A 22706-nucleotide genomic window follows, 5' to 3' on the forward strand; every position below is an offset into this window, starting at 1 on the left:
GTGAAGTGTGTATTTGAGAGAGTGGAGGGGTCAAGCATAGGAGGGTAATCACCAAAACGGAAAAATTTGGTGTTGTACAATTAGTGAGACTGAAGGTGTGGAAAGAGGAATGAGGAAGCTGAGAGAGGTAAGTGTGAAAATAAAGATGCTTAATGATAATTTTATTTTCAAAAAATTTTGAGGCATCTTCATCTTGTTCTCTAGTTTACTACACCCCTCCGCAATGTCTGTGGATCCCTTCCCTTTACATTCTGTATAATACTTGTCTTTTTTTTTTTTTTTTTTGCTTTTTGGGTCACACCCGGCGATGCTCAGGGGTTACTCCTAGCTCATGCACTCAGGAATTGCTCCTGGCGGTGCTCAGGGGACCATATGGGGTGCTGGGAATCGAACCTGTGTCGGTCATGTTGGCTGCGTGCAAGGCAAACGCCCTACCCGCTGTGCTATCACTCCAGCCCCGATACTTGTCTTTTCAATAACAGATATTATTGAAGACATGTCTTATTGTTGTTTTGATTTGCATTTGCATAAAAATAGATGATAAACATCTTTTTATTTAGCTTAATGACCATCTGCATGTCTTTGGAGAAGTATCTTTCTGACTATTTCTAAGGTAGATTCTTTGATTTTCATCTTTCAGTTTTATGAGTTCTTTGTATATTTTGTATATAAACTCCTTGTAGGCCTCTGGTGTATAAATATATTTTCCCACTGAGTAGCATTTCTCTTGGTTTTGAGATGCTCCTTTTGAAGAGGATTTTTAGTTTTATATGGTCTCATTTTTTTGTTATTTTAGTGGTAATTTTATTTCATTCTTCTGTATTTTATTTTAATTTGGAGATCTCACACCTGGTGGTACAGGGCATCAGTACATTTCAGGGACTGAACTTGAGGCCCCTCATGCGGTTCTTCGAGTCATTTCAACAGTCTCTGTGGCAATTATTTTTACTTATTAATTTTAGTTTTGGTCACACCCAGTATTTCTCTGTGGCTATTTTTAGCTTGATATTCAGGATTGTTCTGGTGGTGCTTGGGAGAGAGAATCTAGTGCCAAGGATTGAACCTGGGTCTACTGTGTGAAAAACATATGTGTCTGTCCATAGATTAGATTATAATTCCTGTCTCCAATGGTAATTTTACATTGAACTTGGCTATATAGTATTTCTTCCATAACTGACATTGTTTTCAGTAAAATATGTATATTTATTAATCCACTGTTGTGTTGCATTTGTTTTAGAGAGATGGTCTCCAGTTTTGAATTCTGCTTTGGGGTATCCTGGCAAGAATCAAAACTGGTTTTCTCTGTGTCATATAAATAAGATAATTGCCTATTAATAATAGGATCAATAAGCTGTGACATAGAGTTTACAGTTTTTCAGAGAAAGAAGAAATTTCTTTGTCCTAGGATAATTTAAGTTTTTACATTGAGGAATCATTTTTAAAAGTGAGAAGAAAGACATAAGAAAAGTGGAAGGCAAGAAAGTAGAGAGAACTGCATCGGCAGAGATGTGGAAGCAGAAATATATCTACAGTTCCTCCAGCGAATTCAGAAGAAAATATTTTGATTACAACTGAGTGTGCTAGGATGTTTGTGAGTAAACTACATTTGAATCCAGCTAATTTAGGAGAAGAGGCAGTTTTACATAGAGTGACAGGGAATGGTTGGCTATTTGGGAAAAATAGAAAAGCAGTTGGGAAAACAATTTACTTGACAAGTCAAAGGCTTTGAGAGAGGTATGTGCCTGATATATTTGGGGGAAAATGTAGTTTTGAAGAAAATGGAGAATGTGAAATGAGAAAAGTGAAGTCCAGAGGCGCACCTGGGCTCAGATTACAAGGGGATTGATATCTCTTTTTCTTACTATGTAATTTTTCTTCATGGAATTTAATTTATCTGATATTAATTCATGTATCCATCTTTTTAATTTATCTCTCTAAGAAAATAAGCCTAATTAAGGCATAATTATTCTTTACCGTACCATTTATCATATATATTCTTTACCATGCATTTGGGCTGGAACGATAGCACAGCTGGTAGGACATTTGCCTTGTACAAGGCCGACCCAGGTTCGATTCCTCCATCCTTCTCAGAGAGCCCGGCAAGCTACCAAGAGTATCCCTCCCGCACAGCAGAGCCTGGCAAGCTGCCCATGGCGTATTTGATATGCCAAAAACAGTAACGACAAATCTCACAATGGATATGTTAGTGGTGCCCGCTCAAGCAAATCGATGAACAATGGGGCGACAGTTGCTATAGTGCAGTGCTGCCATGCATTTGCCATATCTTTTGTCATATCTTTACCATACAAAGCCTGGTCCAAACTGGGAACTCAATTTTTTTGTAACCATTAAATAAGGGAAGAGCCTAGGACATAACATTTTCTATGGAAAAGTGAAAACAGATTGGACTTTTGAATTGGTAGGAAAGGATTTATAAGCCTGAAAGTCCTTATGGGTCTTGAATGTCCTTGATAACGATGAATGATTGGAGTGGGGAGGGGTAGAAAGATAATAAAATAGAAGAAAGCTATTAAGTGACATTCAGTGCTTACGCGTTCTCACCAACAGTCAGATTAAGTTAATGCTATACCACTTACTGGTATTTTCTTTTCTTCTTCCTAGTTTATATATGATTTGTTTATCCTTTTAAGTAGCTCTTTCACAGACTTGAGAATGTGTTATTATGTTGATCCTTGCATCCTTTGGAGAACTGACAAATCCCATTCAGCTCATTATTAACATAATTTAATTAATGTATTTAAAACACCATGTTAAGACTTAACTATAATCTCATTTACTGTGTGGAAGGTGTTATCAGATTCATGACTGAGGTAAAAAACCACAGGAATGAGATATTCCCCCAAAACTGCAGAGTATGAAATACAACTCAGGCTAAGTGACTGAACAACATTTATATAATTAAATTAAGCCATGTAAATGAAAGATTTGTAAGTTGACATCAAAATATACAAATAGTACCATTAAAAAGACAACTACATCTCTTTTTATTACAGCATAAACAAAACAGACCTTCAAAACAACATGTACTGTAATTGAAGGGGCCATCCTATGAATTAAGCAATTGTTACAGTGTTCTTTTAAGGAGATACTGAAGTCTGTGAATAGTTTATCAAAAATTCTTTAAACATTTTTTTTCTTATTTAGGTATAAAGAATAAATAAAATACAATAAAGGAAAGAAAGGAAATTAGTTTCTCCCGTACTGGAGATGGTATAGCTCTCTATGTCACTTTATAGATTGCTTCTGGGATAAGGATATAGACTTGAGCCTATGGAAACAGTTCTAACAAGGAGGAAGTTAAGAAAAGAACTAAAGAATGAAATGTGAAAATGTAATTTTATGAAGGTGTACTAATAATTAGACCAATAAAATATTCCTATTGTGGGACGATGGGATCATTTTTTGTTGATTATATTTCCATTTTTGGCCGACCCAAGTTCGATTCCTCCGCCCCTCTCGGAGAGCCCGGCAAGCTACCGAGAGTATTCGATATGCCAAACACAGTAACAACAAAGTCTCCAATGGAGACGTTACTGGGCCCGCTCGAGCAAATCGATGATCAACGGGAGGGCCTTTACCTTTACCTTTTACCTTTATATTTCCATTTTATTTTCTTGTCATCATAAAGAGTTACCAATGAAAATAACTGATCAGGATCATAATGGATTATTATAGCAAAGTAGTCATAACAAAAAAGTTTTAAGTATTCTTCACAAGCTTAATATGACTTTGCCATTTATTGTTAAAGAAAATAATCTAAGCTACGTGCACATAATAAAAATAAATGTAGTTCAAAGTTGGAGATAACAAGCAGACAGATTTTTTCCCCTTCATCATGAAAAGCCAAAGAAAGCTTTAAATTTTATGTTACATCAGAAATAAAGTTTGATATTTTAAAGTAAATTTGCAAAATGAATTTTAAATGTACATTTATATTACTACCTGAGGCATACATTTATTTACAGTGTTAAATATAAAAATATTTTGACAAACTAAAGTAGCTTAGATTTAATTTTATGTGTTCTTTCCTAACTACAAGGTGTTTTTCCTCTCTATTTGGATAAAATATAAAATGGCAATGACAGACGTAGTTTTTCCGTTGCTAGGCTACATGTATGCCCATTTAGCCTGCTTCCCAACAGCACAGTTGAAGAAAAAGATATGTGCATATATAAATATGTAGATATACACATATATGTATAGACAGCATAAGTATACAGTTGTGTATATTAATATCTATAATATAAATATAATGTAATGTTATATATATGTGACACATATAAGTTTGTACATATAATGTGAGTACATCTCCAATATCATCTCAAAGGCATACATGATTTATACATTCACACATACATATATACCCACAGCTTCCATAGTGTGCATTTCTTTAGCTCATTAGAAGGGAAGTATATATGGAGGATACATGTACAATGAATAAGACTGTAAAAACAGCTTCAAGTCTCCCAGAAGGTAATGGGAGCGAGTAATCTGGCTATGTCTCAACATCTGTTCAGGGGAATATAGATTAAATTTTGTACAGGAACTCTTACTTTATACCTGTAGTTTCCATTTTTGTTTTTCACTGTCTGTTCCCTCACTGTGTCAGAGATTTATCAAATAAATACATAAAGAAAACATTGAGTTTGTTTTTTCTAGGTAGTAAACGAACTCCTTTTAACTCTTCTTTCTCTTTTCTTTCTCTCTCTTTCCTCTTCCCATTTTCAACCTTTCTCAAGAAACACATTTCAAAATGTAATTTTATTTTGTGTGAGCCTTGTAAAGTGGATCTTAACAGAATTCCAGAACTGATGGTAAACCGGGCTTCTGGATGGCATACTGCACCCTGAAATTTCTCAGCCCCCCACATTCCCACTCCCAACATCACACACATCCTCTCACTTGCAGGTATCACTAACCCTTCTAGTCTTGCATTCAACACATTGACATTTTGCAACAGATTTTCTGAGATTTTGTCAAAATGCCCCAGCCGTCAGTATTCCAATTGACCTTCCCAGTCCTATATTCCTTCACATCATGCTTTGGGATCTTACATCCCAGGATCCAACCACTCCAAATTTTTCATTGTACTATTAAGCTAATTTTTTGGTCTGCTCTAGCACTAGAGAAAAGACTGTATAGTTGCTTTTGATGAATCAAATATGTGATTCATTTGTTGGAGGTAGTTTACATAATATATGGATTTAAAATGTTTATAAAATATTGTCAAACATGGAAAAATCCCCTTAAAAAGATGTAAATATGTTGACTATAATAATAGTTATTCTTGAAATGCTTGTAAATATAATTTTCTACAACACCAACCAGTGTCTCTCTTCATAATTTGTACACAAACTGTACTAGCAATTTTATGATCTCTCTCACTGATGTATTTTCTGCTGCTTCAGGTCCTTTTGCCTCCAGTAATATGTCTTAGAACTTTCAGAGTTTTATATTGGAAGTTTGTTTTTCAGATTTTGGATGAAAACCAAACTGATCTCTCACTGAAAAAGGAAGAAAAGAAAATTTCTCTTATGAAAAAAGGTAAACACAATTCTTATTTTACTAGATTAGAGGTTATAATGTATGAATTATTTTAAATGTGACATGTATTTCATATGTTAGATGCAGATTTTTTTAAAAAAAATAATAGCAGTTTGGAATAAAAAAAAATTTGTTGTTTCCAGAAGTGGAATGTGCTGGGTGGAGAATGAATTACCAATATCATGTATTTTGAAGGGGTAGAGAGACACTTCCTGACTGGAAAGGGTGTACCCCCAAACTGCCACACTGTCTGAAGTTCATGAAGAGGGTACTGATATCACCCTCCATTAAGTTAGTGAATTCTATTTAGAATTTTCCCAAGGACTGGTATCATATCTATAGTTTTTAAAATCTATTGTGAAAGATAAAATGACAGTCCACTATATGCAACCATTTCATTCGTTTCCTGCTTTTTCTGTCACTAAGAAATGATCGACAACACAATAATTGAGACTCTTAATTCCCGTTTATTTTTCCAGGTGTAATTCTTATGTTATATATTCTATTGCCACACCTCACTGTTATTTAAATGAATCCATTATTTTCATTGTCATTTTATTCCAAAATAAAGTTTTGTGTGTGAAGCAACATAGTTTCTCTTGACAGAAATTTACTTAGAAAGATGTAAGGAAAAAGAGAGGAAAACATGTTCAAGAGAGAACATGGGTTTGTTTCTCCATGGTAGAAAATGACTCAGAGAGAAAGGGAGGTACTAGTTCAGAAGAGCATAAGAGCTTGAAAGAACAAGCTTGAAAGAACAAGTTTTGAGGAAGGAGGTTATACACAATTCCCCCAAAGAGTGTAGGCCTGGAGTTCTCTGGATATATAAAATTTAATCTTGGTGTTGTTGCAAAGGCCTTTCATAATCAAATGACAAAGCTTAGCTTCTTCTTTAGCTTATTTTCTGAGAGATCCACCTTTCTCTGGGAAGCAGCTTCTCCACCTTGAAAGAGTTCAGGTTTTGCATCTCAAATAGAAATTGTCTTCATGCCTTTGGGCTATTTTAGAGCTAAATAATTTCTTCTTAAAAGTTGTTATTTCCCAAAAGCTCGTTACAGCTCTCCACCCCACCTGCAACATCCCACTACAGATTTCACCCCCTTAAATATTTAAAGAATAAATGGTGAAATTTGTGTCTTCTGTCATTTCTTCATACTGACAATGGGTGCAGAGGATTACCTAGGGAGTGAAATCTCCTGCTAACTAATGGGGCCCAGACAATGCTTTGTTGAGTTTTAGAATGTGAAGGACAAAGCATGTAAGACTGGAGCAATAGCACAGTGGGTAGGGCATTTGCCTTGCACACAGTTCGATTCTTCAGTCCCTCTCTGAGAGCCTGGAAAGCTACCAAGAGTATCACGGGTATCACGCCTGCAAGGCAGAGTCTGGCAAACTCCCTGTGGAGTATTTGAAGTGCCAAAACAGTAACAGGTCTCACAATGGAGATGTTACTGGTTCTGCTCCAGCAAATTGATGAACAATGGGAGGACAGTACTACAGTGCTACCTTTAATAACATTAGGGCCTGGAGGAGAAAAGTTTTTCCTGGTTTAAGGAGATTGGAGTTTTTAAGGAAACTATTAATATAAAATATTAATGGCTATAGCATAAGTGTTTTGTTTTTTTGTTTTTGCTTTTGTTTTTTGCTTTTTGGGTCACACCTGGTGATGCACAGGGTTCACTTCTGGCTCTGCACTCAGGAATTACTCCTGTCAGTGCTGGGGACCATATGGGATGCTGGGAATTGAAACCCAGTTGGCTGCAAGCAACACAAACGCTCTGTCCTACCTGCTGTGCTATTGCTCCAGCCCCTAGCATAAGTGTTTGTTCCTTTCTTTTGCATGCTGATATGGAAAAAGCAAACAAACAAAAAGAAACTAACATATTCTTTTATCAGCATGCAACTGTACCTCATGGTGTTTCACTAATAAAAATTTTAAAAAAAATTATATACCCTGGACAGGGCTAAGGATTCTTCAGTTCTAACTATGCCTTGGAAAACTTAATTTCATATTTTTGAAGATTAACTTATGGTAGGAGAAGGGAAAGAAAATAATGAAATTATAAAATTCTGTTGAGATTTTGAAAATAATGTATTAAAACTTGTAGAGAAATAAAAAATAAATAAATAATTTAGTTTTTAGTGTTGGGTTTTCTTAAAGAGAAGTTTCAAGTTCTTGATGGGTTCACAGTAGCATTTGATTCACTGTGTTAGAGTCTGTTCATTGGCAATGTGGATGGAGGTAGTTTTTTCCTGGAGAGATGAATCCAACTAGAAATTCCATTAATTTTTACAGCAGTGAGGGCTTAAGAGAACTGGATAAGGTCCCATCTATTTAGGCCATTGTTGCTCCAAAGGGGATAGAGTTTTCTGGACTTTTAGCAAATTCCAATATCAGACTGAATTTTGGTTGGGAGAAGTAAAATGGCATTGCCATACTCTTGAATTGCCTGCTGTACCTGTGCTAAATTAATAACATACTTAGTATGCCTGTGCCAGAATAAGTTTTTTTTTTTCTTCAGAGTAAGTTTTAAATAAGCTTTCTTGGTCTCAGCATTATCACAGCTCTTTGATTTCTCATTTACAGTCCTTTCTGTCTCAATCCAGGCCATCACTTTGTGTTCACTATTGTTTGTAAGCTCTCTTGTTATTCATACAGTGTTGGTTAGGTAACCTAACCAGTTATTCATTCACATCTTTATATTTGAACCCATTAGTAAGGTCCCCCCCTCCCGCAAATCACATTTTTTCTTTTTAATTGTATTTATGATAATTTCTAGCTCCACAAGCAGGATTTCTTTTGTTACAGTCTCTTAATTTTAAAGTCAATCTTTTAAAGATGTTTCAAACTATTAACATGTCTTTAAAAAATGTGCCTGGTGGATTCCCAAACTGTTTTAATAGAAAAATTATTACATGATTTTGATTCTAAAATTAATACTTAATTTCAAATACTTATCCAAGATTTAGAAAGAACAAATTGTGAAATATTTTCCAATGACTGTATTTATGTATTAGTTGGCTGTAAAAAAAGTTTACTTTGTATGCAAGTCTGTGAATAAGACCAATCAATAGTGCTTGCATTATGCTAAGGAAAATTCTGATCTTCTATTCTTCCTTAATGTAGTCTGGAATATGCACAATCTTTTGATCATCATTTTAAAAACTTCCCTATCTGGCCATCAATAGCCCAAAACTTTTTGGAAAGGGCTTATTTGATGGAAGAAAATATTTGGAACGTTGCCACAAAGAATTCTAGAGGGAGTTGGAAGATGAAATCACTGAAGTTGCTTATTCTGTTTCCAAAACTCTTAAAGATGAACTACACAAGTATCAAAGTACAGGCTGTAATCAAGTCACTAACATCACTCTATTTCCATTTCTGAGGTTCCCTGACTCAGTAGACCGTCTAGATGATGCTATAGCTGTTCTCCATTTAAAGTTTGACTCTTTACCAGAGACAAGTTACTGATTTAACTCTTCGGCATGTTTTTGAATGTGAACCCCACAAAGAAGAGAGTGAGATATAAAGATGGGTAGAGGTGTTGTTTGGGTAGAAGCTTGTGAGAAAAACTGTGACAATTCCTTACCTGCTAGCTCATACATACCAATAGCAGACAATAAGATGTCAAAATAAGACACCCACGTAACTTATGTGACCTGGAGAGGAGAGAGACCCGTCTCAAAAGGGAACCTGTTGCTCTCTCCCAATCCACGTCAGCGACCCCAGGAGTGCCTGGAAAATCTAGTACTGATAAAGTCTGTGATGAATCCATACAGAGCACAGATCTTGTTGCACCAGCCACATGAGACATCTGGCAAGCTGCACCTGACGTTCACTTGTTCTGTGCAGTATGGGAGTTAATCCTCAACAGCCGATTTCCTGGGGAGCCGTGGACTCAGGCTGGAGTGAGGGATTGCTCTTTGCAAGATAGGGAAGTCAGTCCTAGACCTTACTCAGGTCTTTTAGGACCTTTTTCTTAATCTCAAATTTTAGGATGAAATGAGCAGTGAAGTAAAAAACTGATTTTATTTGGAGTTTTTGAGGAAGGGGAGAGAGGGAGAGATACCGTGCTCAAGAGAGAAGGCAGGCATCTCCAAAAGCGGAGACAGCCCCAGTGCACATGCCAGCATTAGATATGAAAGCATGAAAGTTCACATCTCAAGAGGGGAGATGAGGACAGCTCATGTGCTCAGACATCACATGCGCTTGGAAGCAACACATGAGCACAGACAGCATATGCATGTACTTCCTTTGTTTAAGCTGGCTTGCATGGGGTTTCTTCTAAACTGCCGTACTTGGGGATTTTTACAAGTAAGATTCCATTATTGAGTGGTTGCCAAGGGGTAGAGTTGGGAGTAGTTGATGGTCTGCTTTGAAATTCCTTTCCTGACTTTTATTCCTGCTGAAATTTCTGTAGGAGAGGAAGTACAACCTTCTCTGGTTCTGTACTGGTGCCAGGTAAAGGTCTTATTAGGCCTTAGTTCCTGTGCTCACAAGGTGGGTTTTGCAGCCTTGAAGCTACTGGATCTGTTACTTTCCAGGAATCTGTTGCACTGGTGGAGATATGTGGCAGGGTGTCTTTCCTATCTACCTGCCTTCTTCAAAAGAATTTTTTAAGTTGCTGAAGCTCTTAGATAACTGTCTACTATTACGTTATTTTAAGTATTCCTAAAAAATATGGTACAAATTTTACAAAATAGCGTTTGAACGTAAAATCAGACACATATAAATGATTAATGAACTGTTAACATTAATTTGGGGTCATTTGATTGTGTGACCATCAAAATGTGTTTGTTTTCATTTTGTTTGTGTTCTTTTAAAGCAAAAGAAGAGCTATGTAATGATACTCCAGAATTAAAGAGAAACTTTTCATTATTTAACTGGGAAAGGTAAGTGCAAGTGTATTGCAATTATACACGTTTCAAGTGAGTGCAATTATATTGTTGAAAGGTAATTATCCGTGTTTAAATACAAAAAGAAAGAAAATAATAGCATCAAGCAAAACCAATAACAAATAGGAACAGTTTTATAAAGGAAAAGAAAGAAAAGAATGGACTAGATTTCTTACCATTTTCCCAAATCTTTTCATTTTCTTCTATGACAATTTAGGAATAACTGTTCAACTGTCCTCCCGCTGTTCATTGATTTGCTCTAGCAAGCCCAGTAACATTGCCATTGTGAGACTTATTATTACTGTGTTTGTCATATCAAATACGTTATGGGTAGCTTACCAGGCTTTGCCGTGTGGGCGAGATACTCTCAGTAGCCTGCCGGGCTCTCCGAGAGGAGCAGAGGAATCCAACTGAGGTCAGCCGGGTCGGCCGCATGCAAGGCAAATGCCCTACCCACTGTGCTATCGCACTAGCCCTTTGGAATAACAAAATGAAGTATCCTTACTGTTCCACTCACAAGTGACTAATTCAGTTCACTATAATATAGTCAAAGAACTGAAAACGGCACACATACATATAAGAGATGACTCTGAAACCATGAATCAGTTAAATGTTTTGATTTGTTTTTTATTTGCTTTTTGGGCCACACCTGGCAATGCTCAGAGGTTACGGGGTTATTCCTGGCTTTGCACTCAGGAATCACTCCTGGCAGTGCTCAGAGTATCATATAGGATGTTGAGAATTGAACCCCGGTCGTCTTCGTGCAAGGCAAACACCCTAACTGCTGTACTATCACTCCAGCCCAAAAGTCCTTATTTTTTCCCATCATTCTGTCCCTAGTATCCAGAATGGCACCCAACTCAAAAGCCAAGGGTTGCCTTGTCTTAGCTTTTTATTTAATATGTAATTGCTCAATAAGTAATTTTATCCTTCCTAGTGATATTGTTAGGCCTAGACTTATTTCTTAAAAAATTTGATTTAGAATTGTAAATCCCTTATGAAAATAAGACACTCTCTGTGTGCTGTGCTATTTTATACATTATTACTTTGAGGTTTTTATGAATTATGATTTTTAAGCAAATTTATTGATTGATATTCTTCAGTTTACAATACTGTGAATAATGGTTTCTCATGCACATAATTCCAATACCATACCAATCACTAGTGTACCCACCGCCCCCCAAGGGTCCAAACACTTATCCCTTTCACCCTCATTCTCCCCAACAACTCAATTGTGTAAAAGCTGTATGGTTTTTAAATTACCTTATGATTATAATTACAGTATAAGCATTAAAATTTCAACCCAGTTTTAAAATATGAAATGATCTTGTCAAATTTACTTTTGTTAAATAGGGCATAATAAGAAGAATTCAATATAATTTTCTGAGAACTTAGTAGGTATTAAACTAAATTTTTTGTATCTTGTTCAATCCTCAGAATAGCTTCGTAACATATTACTGGCGGGAGAAAAGACATAGAGAAATTCTTTGTATTTTGTTGTACTACATTTTAGTCTTCACCATCAATAGTGTGAATTTTCAGTATCCCCAAGATGGTAAAAGAAAGAAAAAAAGGCTTTACATAATAAAATGTCAGCAAGGAGCAGGTTATAATTAATGGACATCCAGACATTATACAAGTATTATTTAATAGACAATTAAGCATGTTATAATGTTCTTAATCTTAAGTAAGTAAAATATCACTTGAACGCAGTATAATTAATGTCAAAGAATGTTGACAGTAGAAGTACATCTATTTGATAAAATCTATTATCCAATTTTAGGACATCTGTTCAATATAAACAGAATTTTCAAGCTATGGTATTAAATCTAAAGTACTAGCATAAGTGTTTTAAAAATATCTCCTTATTAACTGGCTAACAAAACCTTGCTTGATTTGACCCCTTCCTGCCCACCAGCTTTATCTCCCATATTTCATGACCCCAGACATCTTGCAGTTTTTTGTTCCTCTGACACTAAATGATCCCTTTGCATCTTACTAGTGCAATGTTCTACGCATTGTCACTGAGTTCTTTCCCATTTCACAGCCAGCTATTCTATTGAACACATGTCAGATCACCATGCTCCCATTCAAGAATCCCTTCTATGTTAGTGCCTATTCTGCTTCAACTTCAGCCCTAACTCATCTTCTTCTCACCATCTCCATATTTTCTAGCTCTTTTTATTTACTTTTTGGCTTTGGGCCCACATCCAGCAGTGCTTAGGGATTAGTCCTGACTCTGTACTCATGAATTACTCCCTGAAGACTTGGGAGAACATGAAATGCTGGAGATTGAACCCAGATAGGTCACATGCAAGGCAAGTACCTTACCCCTGTACAACTGCTTCAGCCCATTCTCATTCTTGTTTTAACTGCACTACATTGCTTCTGCCTGCAGACCATTACTCTTCAGCCAGAACACACTTCTTCCAGATCTTGACTAAATGTTTTTTTTTTTTATCAACTGGCTTTGCTTCTTTTTGACTTTATTTCTGTATATATTTCCCCCAAGCGAAAAAATTAAAAATTAATTTCAACGTCTGTTTCAGAAAATATATAATATATGACTAATGTTGTTCAGAATAAATTACCATCAATTCTATTTACTTTTAGCTGCCCAGTAGTCTTGAAACAAGATTTGTCATGAAAATATAGTAGTTCTCCTAATTAAGAATTATTTATATAACTACATCAATGGCAATTTTCAACATTTTTATGTCATTGCATTCCTTTCTTGTGTAGTAACATTTTATTTGTTGCATTTTAATGTTTCTGAATTTATCAGTATCCAATGTGGTCTCTGCTTCAAAATGATAAACCTCTGCTTGGTTTTTGCCCAGTGTGCCGTTAGAAGATTTTAATACAAGTTCTGGATGCAATGCCAAAATTTCTGTGAGTGCTGCTTGTAGCATTTCTTCTTCAGCAACTGAGGCTCCTAAAAGCACATATGTCAAGGAAACAGTAAAACGTTTGTTGTCTAATTTAAGGTAAGATATTTACTCACATATTTCTTCCTGCTTTGCTGAACTTTCATTACAGTGACAGCTCCTGGTTTGTTTGTTTTTCCACTATTAAGTGGTAACATTATTGAGAAAACTTGACAGAATGACTTTAATCCTGTGTCCCCTAACTACACTGAATTAGGAATGCCTCTCCAAGTAGAACAAGTCACGACCTGTTATTCCACGGCATGGCAATATTGTAGATGTTATTCCTCTCTCCAGCTGCAGGAAATAAGTTTTACTGAATTTGCCTGTGGCTTGGTATGCTTTCTTTTCTTTAGTCTGTACAGGAACTTCCAGACATTGGTTTGGAAAAGACTCGTTTTTGTATTAGATACTGAATTTATAGAGCTAAACTGTATTTTCCTTGCTTGTTCATTGTATACTTGAGGGTGGGACTTTTCTAAAAATGCAAATGCCTAAATTTCATTCTCCAAGGAAGGACACAGAAAGGAGGCGAAAGTCCAGGATTCAGGATTTTTCAGGGAGAAAACAGTAATAGGGAAAGGGAGTTTTTGTAATCAAGACAAAGATGCAGCAGCATTGGAAGTTGCAGATGGGAGGAATGAGGGGGAGTAACAGACTGAAAGGACCCTATAGACAGTGGTGGAAATATGTATGTTGGCACTGGTGATTGTTGTGGTGTGGTATCATTGCATTCCTAAAATAAACATTTATACATTTAGCAACTGTTTATATATATATATATATATATATTCCTATATGTAGTGCTTTTCTGTAAATCAACTTGATATATGTGTACAGTAAGAATTAAGTATGAAATTCACACACATATTGAATTATTAAAAGTACTTTAAAATAGTAGTTACTGGGTGAGCATGGGAGCAGTAATGCCTCTAAATTATTACAGGTAATCAATTTGGTTGACATTCACAGGCTAATATGGGTCTCCTGTAAAAGGTAAAATCTAGGACAAGAAAACCACAGAACATGCCTTATGTGCAATAGAGTTGACAAAAAAGTCGAAGTAGGGTGAGAGAGGAAAACAGATGAAACAAAATATGCAGGGAGCTATATATCCTTTTATAACCAGACTAAAGTTCTGTGTATGAATTACTATAAAACAGGAAATCAGTTCTGCAGCTGTCCTGGGTTTTTGGAAGTTTTTGTAGTAATGCACACAGTTCTGTAGTTGTGTTTACCTGGTTATAAATTCCCTACCTCCCAATACCCATTCTGTCCCAGGAAAAGAGTGAAAATAGTTTTGGTTACATGTAAATGGACCCATCTGGACTTTGCATCAAACAATTTCTACAAATAATATTAGGGATCCCAAATGTAGTCAGTGTAGTACTTTTCTGAACACTGAATGCTCACCGCCTTAGTGCCTGGGCTGGCAGGCTATATTTGCCCGGGAATGGGACATAAACAGGCCAGACGTCAGATCTTTGCTGCAAGATTGAAAAAGGCCACTTGTCCAAAAATCTGGATGGTTTTCAATTTCATACTGCCATGGCTGACAATTTACTCCGAAAACAGGGATTCTCAGCCAGTTTCTATCCTTCTGTTACTGTTTTTCAGATGTGATATTTAAGGTCCTTAGCTTTGAATCCTGCAATGTTACTAATTGTAAGATTTAGGCATGTCAGTTAGACATTAAGATTTGTTGTAATGCCAAAATTATATATTTCTGTGCCTGGATATATATGAATAAATGTGTGAATATTATTAAATATGTATGATGACCACATTTCCAGTGATTGGGACATTGCTTCAAATCAAGGCTTGTTTATAATAGCTGTTGGTATTAAATCATTGTATTTTAGACACTAAACCAACTTCTTTGTATATTTTAGCTCTTTGCTCTCACAAATTTAAGAGTTTGGTATCATTATCGATATTTTGATTTGGGGGTCAATCTGGAAGTGTTCAGGTGCAACTCACAGTGCTGTGCTCAGGGGCCACTCCCTGGCTATGCATGAAAGACTGTATAAAGCTAGGGAGTGAATCCAGGCCTCCCACTTGCAAATGCACAAGAGATTGATATTGTTATTATTATTATTATTTTCAGGTATAAAGGCATTGTTATTTTGGTATTTATTATTATTGGTATTATTATTATTTTAAAGTAGGAAGAAGCTGAGTTTTGGAGAAGTTAAATAACATACTCAAATTCACGGCAGATTATAGACAATTAGATAGATGCAGAGGACAGTGCTAGGTTTAAATCTAAATTTCCTCAATCAAGTAGTCAGCATTTTTACCACAGCCATTTATATGTAATTATGAATAGAGAAGTGTGTGTGTATGTGTGTGTGTTGTGTGTGTGTGAAACACACTCATTCCACTCTACTCTCTACACACACTGAGATCCAGAGCAATCCGACAGAAAGTATTGATTGTGCCAGGAAAACACCATCATTTTCCTTGTTTTTTACTTCTATACTTTTTTCTGTATCAAAGTGTATCATTATTATTAATTTTAATGAGTTCTATGTGATCAAAAAGGGTGTAATATGATTGAGCATACTAATACTTTAAAGTGCCTTCACTTCTATAATTAGACATCAATAGAAAATTAAAATTTCCCAGAAACCATCTCCATAATAAGCATGTAAAATTTTGATGCTTGAAATCATTATACTTACCAGTTAAGTACACTGAAAGATAAATGTATTAATAAATCATCTCTTTTCTATACCAGCTTGAACTTTTTTTTGGTGATTAATTTTCAGTAAAAATATGTCAGTCTGTACCTGGAACAAAACCAGCTCCTTATTTGTTAATTTTCTTTTTTGCTTTAGCATCCTATAATATGTTTCCCCACATTTTAGTAGTGAAACAAATTTCTCATCCTTGTTATTTTTTCCTGTCACACAGCTCTATATCTGGTCCACATATTATGCTTTGTCTTTTTTTTCTTTTTTGGTCACGCCTGGCAGTGCACAGGGGTTACTTCTGGCTCTGCACTCAGAAATTACTCCTGCCGGTGCTCAGGGGACAATATGGGGTGCTGGGAATCGAACCTGAGTGGACCATGTGCAAGGCAAACACCCTACCCGCTGTGCTATTACTCCAGTCACTTGTGCTTTGCCTTTAACAAGATCTTAAATCTCTCAATGCGTGAAGTCCATGTGAATTTGTACAATGTGGAATGCACTATGTTCTTTCTATCTGTGATTGTTCTGTAGACTTGCCTTGCTTGTCCCTCAGTGGAGAGCTTTAAGTGTACGACTCCCCCCCCAAAAAAAGATAAATGTATATAATGAATAAAAATTTCAATAATTTAATAATTATTTAAAACACCCTTCATCTTTAATCCTGAGATCCTTTCTTCAGTGATACCATATTTTCTTCCTGAGGATATATTTGTCAAACTCTCTCCACTTTCAAACTTCATATTTTCTTCAGGATTCTCTACTGCATGGAGGGAACTTCAAAGACTAAAAGACAAGTGGTACTTTGTACAAAACTATAGTATAGTTACAAAACCATACTATCCAAAGAATACTATTAATATAATATCCAAAGATACTAGATATAATCTTCAAAGATACTATTCCAAAGAACTCCTGAACCAAATATTGTCATTTTAATGGATCTCTTGTTCCACTAGGAATAGACTTTCTTCCTTTTAAGAATTCAAAACTCTACCACCAGATTGATTTAAAAAACAGACAAAAAACTTAACATTTTCTTTTTGCTCAAGAATTCAAGAAATAGGGACTGAAGTGATAGCACAGCGGGTAGGGCGTTTGCCTTGCACGTGGCCCGACCCGGGTTCTATTCTCAGCATCCCATATGGTCCCCCCGAGCATGGCCAGGAGTAATTCATGAGTCCATGAACCAGGAATAACCCCTGTGCATCGCTGGGTGTAACCCCAAAACCAAAAAAAAAAAAAAAAAGAATTCAAGAAATAAATAGCCTAACAATCTCTGAGTTTTTCTGCATACCATACCAGCTCTTAACTATGTTACCCATTTTGGTTGGATTACTACATAATCTATATCTATTTCCACCAACTTGATTATACATTTTAATAGAGCTCAATTGAGTGATTTAGAACACAAAATCAACACTTGTTTTATATCTGATGTCCAACCTTTAAAAAATTGTTTTTTCCCTTTATCAAGATACTGTGATTTACTAAGTATCCATAGTTGAGTTTTAGTCATGCTATGTTCCAGCAACAATCCCACCACCAGTGTTAGCTTCTCTCGACTAGTTTTCCAAGACTTTTTCCCACTCTCCCTTCCCCTAGCCTGCCTCCTTGACAGGCACTTTTTTTGGTTTGTTTGCTTTGTTTTTTGGCTTTCTGGGTCACACCTGGTGACGCACAGGGCTTACTCCTGACTATACATTCAGGAATCACTCCTGGCGGTGCTCAGGGAACCATATAGGATGCTGGGAATCGAACCTGGGTGGGCCACGTGCAAGGCAAATACCCGCTGTGCTGTCATTGCAGCCCCAACAGGCACATTTTTAAAGTTTGGTTGTTGTTGTTTAGATTTCCTGCTTTCAGTGTTTACTTTTCTGCTCCAGCTACTGGTAAGAAACTATAAAAAGTGACATTGCTTTAAAAAGTATTTTGATTCTTTTAAAATTTAATATAACAGGCTAATTATATTAAATTGTGTTACTCCTGGCTCTGCACTCAGGAATTCCTCCTGGCAGTGCTCAGGGGACTATATGGGATGCTGGGGATCAAACCCAGGTCGGCCGCGTGCAAGGCAAACGCCCTACCCACTGTGCTATCACTCCAGCCCTATACATTTATCTTACAATGTTTTACATTTTCTGTCTATATTCATTTTTCCTGAATTAATTTTTGCCTGAAAAGAAAAAAACCAAGGTCTATGTATTTCTTCCTTGGAAACTGTACAAAGATAATTTGTCTTCCTCTCATCAGACTTGGACAAAATCCTCAAAGAAAACATAATTTAATAGTAGCTTTTATGTTCGAGTATAAAAGATTGGACATGTGGGCCTTGGAAGGAGAGAAACAAAGTGAAGCTTGATCTGATGGTGGGGATGAATATTCATTAGTCATGAGAAATCCAGAGAATTTCAAATCAAAATAAATCTTTAGTCAAAGGGTTTCCATAAAGATCATTTGAAATTATATGTATATGTATATCTTTATCTACGTATAATTACAGAGAATTATATATCACTATCTGATATAGATAAAATATGCTGGCACATACCTGGCATTTTATATAGGAGGGTTGACCCAGGGATCCTAACATCATCAGAAAATTCTTACATCCCTACTATGAGTGCAACTAGCTTGGGAATGTTCTTTTACCTCCCCCAATCAACTGCCTTCACAGTGGTCGACTCCTACTTGCTTTGACTCTATATATTCCTCTAGGTTCTCATGGTGAACTGCATCCTTGTCCTCATCCTAATGTTTTCCCCACTGTATTGAATGTGTTTCCCCCTAATTCAGAGTAGCGAAAAGACACTGAGTTCCAGCAGGGGTTTTATGGGGGAAAAATGCCAGGGTCTATGAGTTGTTCCTTGCTAAAGATTGCCTTTTAGTAGGGGTTCAAAGAATAACTGTGGAATTAGTGAGCTTAAATATTCTAAAAAATTGCGAGTGGAAAAACCTACTGTGAAATCAAGTAAAACTTTTTCATAATGCATTATATTTTAAAATACCATCTATCTTTAGAAATAGCAGTATATATACGTATACATTATTCAGACTACATATGTTCTGTTTTGTGTAAATATTAGTTCAGAGGTTGCAGATTTCAAATAGTTCAAAAGCAAGTTCAGAATGCTTTCTCCCCACCCTGCCTCTCTACCCTCTCGGAAACCCAATTATTTTCCTAGAAGTACCTTCTTAGCGTGCTGATTTGTTCTTAGTCTAAATACAAGAGAATAAATACCCATCTTAAAAAGGAATAATGCTCAGAATAGGTTTCAACCCTGTGTTGGAGATGGGAAGCTGATTTTGGGGAAAGAAATAGAGGGTTGATTTAAAAGTCCTCTCACCCCTTCTGCCTTAAGACTGACTACTATTCCTTTTGCCCAGGACTCACTCTGCTTGTAGCTTTTCTTTGTGTACATCTGATTATTACTAGTCACATATAACTGGATGTCTCCTTTCATTTCATCACAACGTCATTCTTCGTACTAGAGAACCAATAGTATTTAATTCTGAGTTTCTGTGTGTGTGTGTGTGTATGTGTGTGCCTATGTGTGTGATTTGATATTTGTGGCATTGCAGAGGGTTTTTTTTTTAACTTTTTAAACATCAGATCTCCTTAAAACTGTTGACACAAACAATATACTTAAAATACAGGAAATTTAACTTATAAAAAGAACTTCTTTTCATGCACCATATTTTCTTACATTTGAAAGAATATTATAAGTATTTTGGATAATATCCAAGAGATGCACTTTAACATAAAGACACACTGCTTATTTTTAAGATATGGTGGCCATAAAATTCCCAGATTTTATATCCTCTCTGGAATGAAATATATATCTCTAGGTGGTTAATCCTAGAAAAAAAAGCATTGCTTAAGAAGGGTGGGTTATGATTGCCTTTTGGAAAAATGCAGCACCTGTCAAGAGCAATGGTCCATACTATTTGGAAAAAACAGGATCCGTGAAGGTTTTCTGAGAGAATCCTGGAGACTGTGATGGAAGGAACTGTTCCAGAGAATTAATTTCCTTGATTTTTTTTTTAAAGAAAATGTCCAGAAGCCCTAGGTCGGCTTTTCCTCAAAGAATATTATTATACTTAGTTCTCCTGAAAACACTCAGTTTGGTACAGGACTTTTCATGAACTTCTCTGTTGAGATAAACATGAAACTATGATTGATTGTTTACTTGCCTGTGTAAAATTTTTATAAATGAGCCTTTAAGGTAAGTATAGATTCACAGCACTTGCGTGAAATAATACAGAGAGAACTCTTTTTTTTACCCAGTTTTTACTAATGATAACATTTAAAAAATGTTTATAACTCTTTTATTTGAGGCACCATGATTTAAAGTACTGTTAATGACAAGGTTTCATGCATGCAATGTTCCAACACCACATCCACCATCAGAATGTTCCCCTCACCTTCATCCTATTCCATCCTTCCCCTTACCCCCACTATGGTAAACTCAGCTGGGTGCACAAATTCTCAGAATTTGTTGGATTTGAAATGGTAGCATCTTACTAAACCATATAGAATAGCATCACAGCATAGCATCTATGTAACTAGGCTAGCATCACCATTAGGATATAGGTATTGATCAGAACAAAGAACAGTTCCATTTCCATGAGGATTCCTTCTGCCACTCCCTCTCTCAAGTCTGCACTTGGATGCAGTGGTTAACACAGCACTTGGCAATCTTGAATGCTGATCTCTGCCAAGACATTTAGCACCCAAGAGCAGAGCCAATTCTTGAACAGTGGTGTAACATCCCTGTTCTCTATTGTATATAACTAACTATTCTGTACTTACGTTCCTAGAGAGATTCTTCTGCATTTTATACCAGAGTATCAGCTGCCCTCAGAATTTGGCTGCACATCTATAGAGCAATTTGTAGAAAGTTGTGAGGTAAGCTGCCTTTTGTTTGTTATTGTTTTGAACTCTGGGGGAATGACAAAATAACCTGAATTTATTACCATCAAAGAAAATGCCAAATGTTACCAACATGAGGACTAAAGTGACTTGAGTGAATGTAGTTAGCATCTATTTATCAAATGGGTAACTCAAAATTAAGACTCACATTAGAGCCAGTGTGCCAAAGGTTTAAAATAAATTTGGGGAAGGTTGTAGCCTGAGAACAATTGGTTGCAGGAATCCCCCACCCCCCCAAAAAAAAACAAAAAAAAATGGAACTTAGTCCCTGCCTTTCCTCTCAAAACGAGTTGTTAAATTACATCAGGCTATGGTGAGGCTGATATGGTGCGTAGGCGCAGGACTGGCAGAGAGCTCCTAGGAGGACAGCGGAAGGACTCGTCTCCACCTACATGCTCAGTGTTACTTGGAGCAAGGATGAAAATAGATCACTGAAATACCTCCCACCCCAAATGATTAAATTGAGAGACATTCGCAATTTTCTTTCATTTAATCCTGGGCCAAAGTTTTACTTTTCTTTTTTTGGTGGGTGGTTAGAGGCACTTCCAGCGGTGGTTAGAGGCTATTCCTGGCTCTTTGTTCAGGCGTCAATTCTGATGATATTTGAGGCACCATATGCCCATATACGATGTCAGAGATCCAGTTAAGGTTAGCGACATGTCAAGCAAGCCCTTTAACCCCTGTACTTTCTCTCCTACCAGAAGCCTCAATTTTCTCTTTGTTTCTGCTTCATCTTCTATTCTCACCTTATCCTTCCCACTTAGGCTTCCAGTGACACTTCCCCTCTGGTCTGATATATCAGGCCCCTGGTGACCACTGTGCTGGGCAATGCTGCACTCACTGTCCTTCCTAACACTTGTGGGCCTTTCCCCAGTGACCATTCCTTCCTTCTTGAAGCTCATTTATTGGCTAGCTCCATGACTACGAATTCCCATTTCTTGTCTTCTTCCCCTCTCTTCCTTCCTGGCAACCCCTTTCTGTTTGGTTTCTTAATGTTGACATGTCTGAGGGCTCTATTTTCTTCTTTATTAAATGCTATTTCTGGATTTTAATAATCTCTGACTTTTAATACAACCCCATATGTCAGGAGTTCCCTAGCTTATTTCTCTGGCATTCATTCCCATTGGAAAAATAATCCAGATTTTAACTGCCTGCTTACCATCTTTTTGAATATTCATTACTTTCCATTTCTTTTCCCCTTTGCCACATTTTATTTTTGATAGATTTTTGAACCATTTTATATTCATTATGTAAGATATCTTAATATGTTTTTGAATAGAGCAATGGATACTTGAGTTCATGAGTTTAATTAGAATTGGGCTTAAAAAACCTAGTGTACCAAATATTGGTTACAATTGGCTGCTTTTTAAAAATTATAAGTACTTATTTATTGTAACTTTGTTGTAGATAGCTCATTCTCTAATGTTAATTTCCTATTCCATTATTATTTTAAAAACTAGCTGGAGCAATGTCCAGAGAACAAAAATAAAATGTTGAAAATGTTTTTCAAACAGGTAAGCTTCTTTTCAATGTATTTATTTAAATTCAAAATGTTCTAGTATTCCAAAGGAGAAATAATACACATTTATAAACATTAGGTTTGTAAGGAAATCAAATTTGCATACACTTTTAGAGACTTAAATTAATTTGTAACATATCACATGTCACAAAGCAGCATCTTGTTGAATTTTA

The 22706-nt window shown here is 36.2% G+C and overlaps 1 protein-coding gene across 1 annotated transcript in view; it reads left to right on the forward strand.

Annotated features, from left to right (window-relative positions):
- MORC1 (MORC family CW-type zinc finger 1) overlaps positions 1 to 22706 on the forward strand; it is a 167933-nt gene that overhangs the window by 136572 nt on the left and 8655 nt on the right. The window contains exons 21-25 of the mRNA XM_056109421.1: positions 5496 to 5565; positions 10392 to 10458; positions 13302 to 13448; positions 20903 to 20990; positions 22475 to 22528. Coding sequence (XP_055965396.1) covers positions 5496 to 5565; positions 10392 to 10458; positions 13302 to 13448; positions 20903 to 20990; positions 22475 to 22528 — 426 coding nt within the window. The remainder of the gene's footprint in view (positions 1 to 5495; positions 5566 to 10391; positions 10459 to 13301; positions 13449 to 20902; positions 20991 to 22474; positions 22529 to 22706) is intronic.

This window comes from Sorex fumeus, unplaced genomic scaffold (genome assembly GCF_029834395.1).
Source record: "Sorex fumeus unplaced genomic scaffold, SorFum_2.1 ptg000265l, whole genome shotgun sequence".
Taxonomy (NCBI): Eukaryota; Metazoa; Chordata; class Mammalia; order Eulipotyphla; family Soricidae; genus Sorex; species Sorex fumeus.